The following is a 1217-nucleotide window of genomic DNA, read 5'->3' as shown; positions in this document are numbered from 1 at the left end:
TTATTTAGGATTTATCAGCTTTTTCAAGGCTCCTTTCACTTCCTTGTTTCTAAGGCTATAGATTAAGGGGTTCAGCATTGGGGTAATCACCCCATACAGCATGCTCACCAGCCTGTCCTGGTCTGGATGGTGGCTTGAGGAGGGCCTGGCATAAGTGAAGATCGTAGTCCCATAGAAAAGGCAGACCACTATTAGATGAGAGGCACAAGTGGAAAACGCCTTGCGCTTCCCTTCTGCAGAACGGATCCTCAGAATGGAGGAGATGATATGAACGTAAGAGATCAGCGTGACCAGAAATGCCCCCACCCCGAAAATTCCCCCAAAGATAAGGACAACCATCTCAGCCACGTAGGTGGAAGCACACGCTAAAGCCAACACAGGTGGGATGTCACAATAATATTGGTTGACCTTATTCAGTTGGCAGTAAGGAAGCGTGAAAGTCATTACAGTGTGCAACAAGGAGTTGAGGAAGCCGGTGGCCCATGTCCCTGAAACCATCTGAAGGCAAAGCTTCTTGTTCATGATGACCGTGTATCGCAAAGGGTTGCATATGGCCACGTAGAGGTCGTAGGCCATGACGGCCAACAGGAAGACTTCGGTCCCTGCCAGGGCCACCAGGAAGTAGAGCTGTAGCACACAGCCAGCAAAGGAGATGGAACTGTTTTCAGTCAAGAGGTTCTCCAGCATCTTGGGCACTGTAGCTGTGGGGCAGAAGATGTCCAGCAAGGAAATATTACCGAGGAAGAAGTACATGGGGTTGTGCAACTGAGAATTGGTTCCTATGGCAAGGAGGATGGTGCCATTGCCCAGTAGTGTGACCAGATAGATCAGCAGGAAGGCCACAAACAAGGAGAAGCGGATGGCTGGGAGGTCAGAAAGCCCAGTTAGGATGAATTCCGTCATTGCGGTGACATTATCCATCTGCCTACCCATCTGAGAGCTCTCCTGAAAGAGGTTGAAGATAGGTATGACATCTTAAAGCATAGAGAACACAGAGAATTTTGCAATAATATTTACATGACACCACAGTTAAAAAAGAAACCAGGTTTTCCGGCAACTCCTAAAGAGGTTATCTACTTCCAATTGTCATCCAGTAGGATCCAACAGTATGATACGGCAAACATGATATGCTACAACCTCATTATACAGGGATACCTGTCCAATGTTCGGATTTATATATTTACATACATACATACATACATACATACATACATACA

At 46.6% G+C, this 1217-nt stretch overlaps 1 protein-coding gene across 1 annotated transcript; it reads right to left on the bottom strand.

Moving 5' to 3' along the window:
- Positions 1–933, bottom strand: LOC116522515 (olfactory receptor 5V1-like). The gene has a single exon (XM_032237439.1). It carries the CDS (start codon positions 931–933, stop codon positions 1–3), a length of 933 nt encoding a protein of 310 aa, XP_032093330.1.
- Positions 934–1217: the final 284 nt, after the last annotated feature.

This window comes from Thamnophis elegans, chromosome Z (genome assembly GCF_009769535.1).
Source record: "Thamnophis elegans isolate rThaEle1 chromosome Z, rThaEle1.pri, whole genome shotgun sequence".
NCBI lineage: Eukaryota > Metazoa > Chordata > Lepidosauria > Squamata > Colubridae > Thamnophis > Thamnophis elegans.
Note: the sequence above shows the minus strand (reverse complement) of the source record. Positions and strands in the feature narration are given on the sequence as shown.